Here is a 2,747-nt window from a genome sequence, read left to right as displayed (position 1 = left end):
AGATAACTTTCACCTGTCCACAGGTAAATGCCAGACACGTACGTTATCGCACGGCATCGTACGATGTCGTAGGATATCGTACGACGATCCTGGATGATCCTGCGTCCTCGTGCATCCTCGTAGCTACTTTGGGGGTAGCTACTTTTGGGGTATATAAACCTCAGCCATCACTTCGTCATCATCAGTTAAAGCCGACAGATGCTGAGAAGGCGTTGATAGCAAGATGACGTTGACGTTGACATGATCGCTATAGCTGTTCTGCTGAGAAGGCGTCAAGAACAAGATCAAAGAAGAAGAAGATGACCGAGATGGAATGGGAGTCTCGTGAAGATTTTAAAAGCTACCTGCGCATGAAGCCGGCCATGTTTCACGAGATGCTTAAGAGGCTAACCGACAGGCTTGAGAAGACCAAAACCAACTGGAGAACACCCCTTGGGGTGGGTCTCACACTTGCAGTGACCATCCGCTACCTGGCCTTCGGTGACAGCTACCGAAGCCTCGCTTACTTCTTCCGCATGCCGCACAACATCATCTCCAAAGTCGTGCGGGAGGTGTGTGCCTCAATTGTTGAAGAGTATAGCCCAGAGGTTTTCAGCACGCCCTCAACCCCTGATAGCTGTCGTGTAGTAGCTGACCGCTTTGGTTCCCGGTGGAGTTTCCACATTGCCATCAAATGCTCCAAAGACTCAGATTCACTATACTACAACTACACGGACTTTTTCTCCACCCTCCTCCTTGCCCTCGTCGATGGGGACTACTACAAGTTCCTGTGGGCTGACGTCGGGACCAACGGCTCCGCGTCTGACTGCTCCGTGTTCAACAGTTCGACCCTTAGTACGGCCCTGATGGATAACACCTTGAGACTTCCCCCTCCCGAATCTCTACCGAACGATGACAGGGACACCCCGTTCTTTCTGGTGGGAGACGATGCATTTCCACTGCGAACATGGATGATGAAGCCATTTTCTCACAACCAGCTCGTTATCCTGTTCCTCCGTCAGACGTTATGACACGGATGTTGGTCTGCACAGGCCTGGTCTTGGTCTTCATGTTCTTGGCTGGGCCGGCGGCTGTTGGCTCCTCATCACCGTCACTGTGCTCTTCACTCTTGTCAGGGTCTCCCCGGTTGTCTCCCTCCGCCCTCGGCCTCTCTCTGCTGCATCAGATCGTGTTCTCTTGGCTCTTCCTCCACAACAGGTGCCGGCTGCCTCCCCTTGTCCTTACCCTTGCCACCTTTTGAGCCCATCTTCAAATAGTTGTGTACTGAACTGAAAGTGGAATTGAACTGAATTATATACCATACTGTGAAGACTCAGGACGTTGTACACCGTCGTACGATGTCGCAGACCATCGTGCGACCACGTAAGACAATCATGGACCTATCGCAGGATGCTCGCGAAGCGTCGTACGATGTCGTACGACGTCGCATGACTTTTTCGGGTTACCTCGGCTACCATCTGAAGCTATATCATACGATGACGTGCGTCGTCGTATGATTGCAATAGCATAATATTTTATTGTCTACGATCGAGGGCCATCGTAGGTTTGGGCCATCGTAGCCCATCGTATACCAACGCAGGCTCTATGGAACCATAGCTTTAACCACTATGCTGACACACCTTTACGCTAGTTAATAAAGTTTTAACAATGCAGAACTCTCTTTTGTGACTGCTTTGTCAGACGACTCCGAGCTATCGATACGTAGATTGGCCGATTAGCAGTGCGGGACAAAAATTACTCTTTGTATCTATTTAAATCATTTCGTATTTCTATCTCACGCTTAACGTCTTTGAGAATGTAACTTCTGAAAGTTCCGCAGAGTATGTTATTTGGCGACCGACAACGAAAATAAAAACATGCAGTATGTAAGCAGTCAGCCATTCAATATCCAGCGCGCTAAAATTAAACACACTACCTCGCGTCGGGCCGAGAACTTAGAAATGAAAAGTTAAAGTTGGTTTTGTTTAACGACACCACTATAACACATTGATTTATTAATCATCGGCTATTGGATGTCAAACATAATTTTAACAGTTTTAGAGAGGAAACCGGCTACACTTTCCCATTAGTAGCAAGGGATCTTTTATATGCATCATCCCACATACAGGGGGTTACATATCACGGCCTTTTGATATACCAGTCGTGGTGCAGTGGCTGGAACGAGAAATAGTCCAATGGGCCCACCGACGGGGATCGATCCCACACCGACCGCGCATCGAGCGAGCGCTCTACCACTGGGCTACGTCCCGCCCGGCCATGTGATGAATAACCTAACTGCAAGCACGAACGACGTCAATACGTTTTACGTGGACAGGACCTTTAAATTTAGTTTAAACTTGGTTTTTGAGGATTTGTAAGAAATATTACATTGGGAAGTCCATGTTTAAAACATATCCAACTCGTTTCCTCTCTTTAGGTACATTTAGAAAAACAAACCAAAATAAAAAACCCAAAAAATAACACCCAACAAAACCCATAAAAAACAGAAACAAATAAATAACTCGTTGTAAGATAAATGCGAGAACTCGATGTGAGAAACAATTGAAGGGAGTGATTCATCTAATCAGTGACTTAGATTTTCAGATATTACTATATATATTATTGATACCATATATATTCGCCCATGCCCATGATAGGCGTGTGCTACAACAGCTTGCTCTGAATGTACACGATAATCCATGTTCTGTTCCTGTTACTATATATTCACATGCTAAGGGGAGTTAAATTAACTCGAGTTGAACTAGTTT

The 2,747-nt window shown here is 46.4% G+C and overlaps 1 protein-coding gene across 1 annotated transcript; it reads left to right on the top strand.

The window, feature by feature from the left end:
- The first annotated feature begins 299 nt into the window (after window positions 1–299).
- Window positions 300–1,010, top strand: LOC121389195 (protein ALP1-like). The gene has a single exon (XM_041520798.1). The coding sequence runs from the start codon at window positions 300–302 to the stop codon at window positions 1,008–1,010; it is 711 nt and encodes a 236-aa protein (XP_041376732.1).
- The last annotated feature ends 1,737 nt before the right edge of the window (window positions 1,011–2,747 follow it).

The sequence above is a fragment of the Gigantopelta aegis genome, chromosome 14, assembly GCF_016097555.1.
Source record: "Gigantopelta aegis isolate Gae_Host chromosome 14, Gae_host_genome, whole genome shotgun sequence".
Taxonomy (NCBI): Eukaryota; Metazoa; Mollusca; class Gastropoda; order Neomphalida; family Peltospiridae; genus Gigantopelta; species Gigantopelta aegis.
Note: the sequence above shows the minus strand (reverse complement) of the source record. Positions and strands in the feature narration are given on the sequence as shown.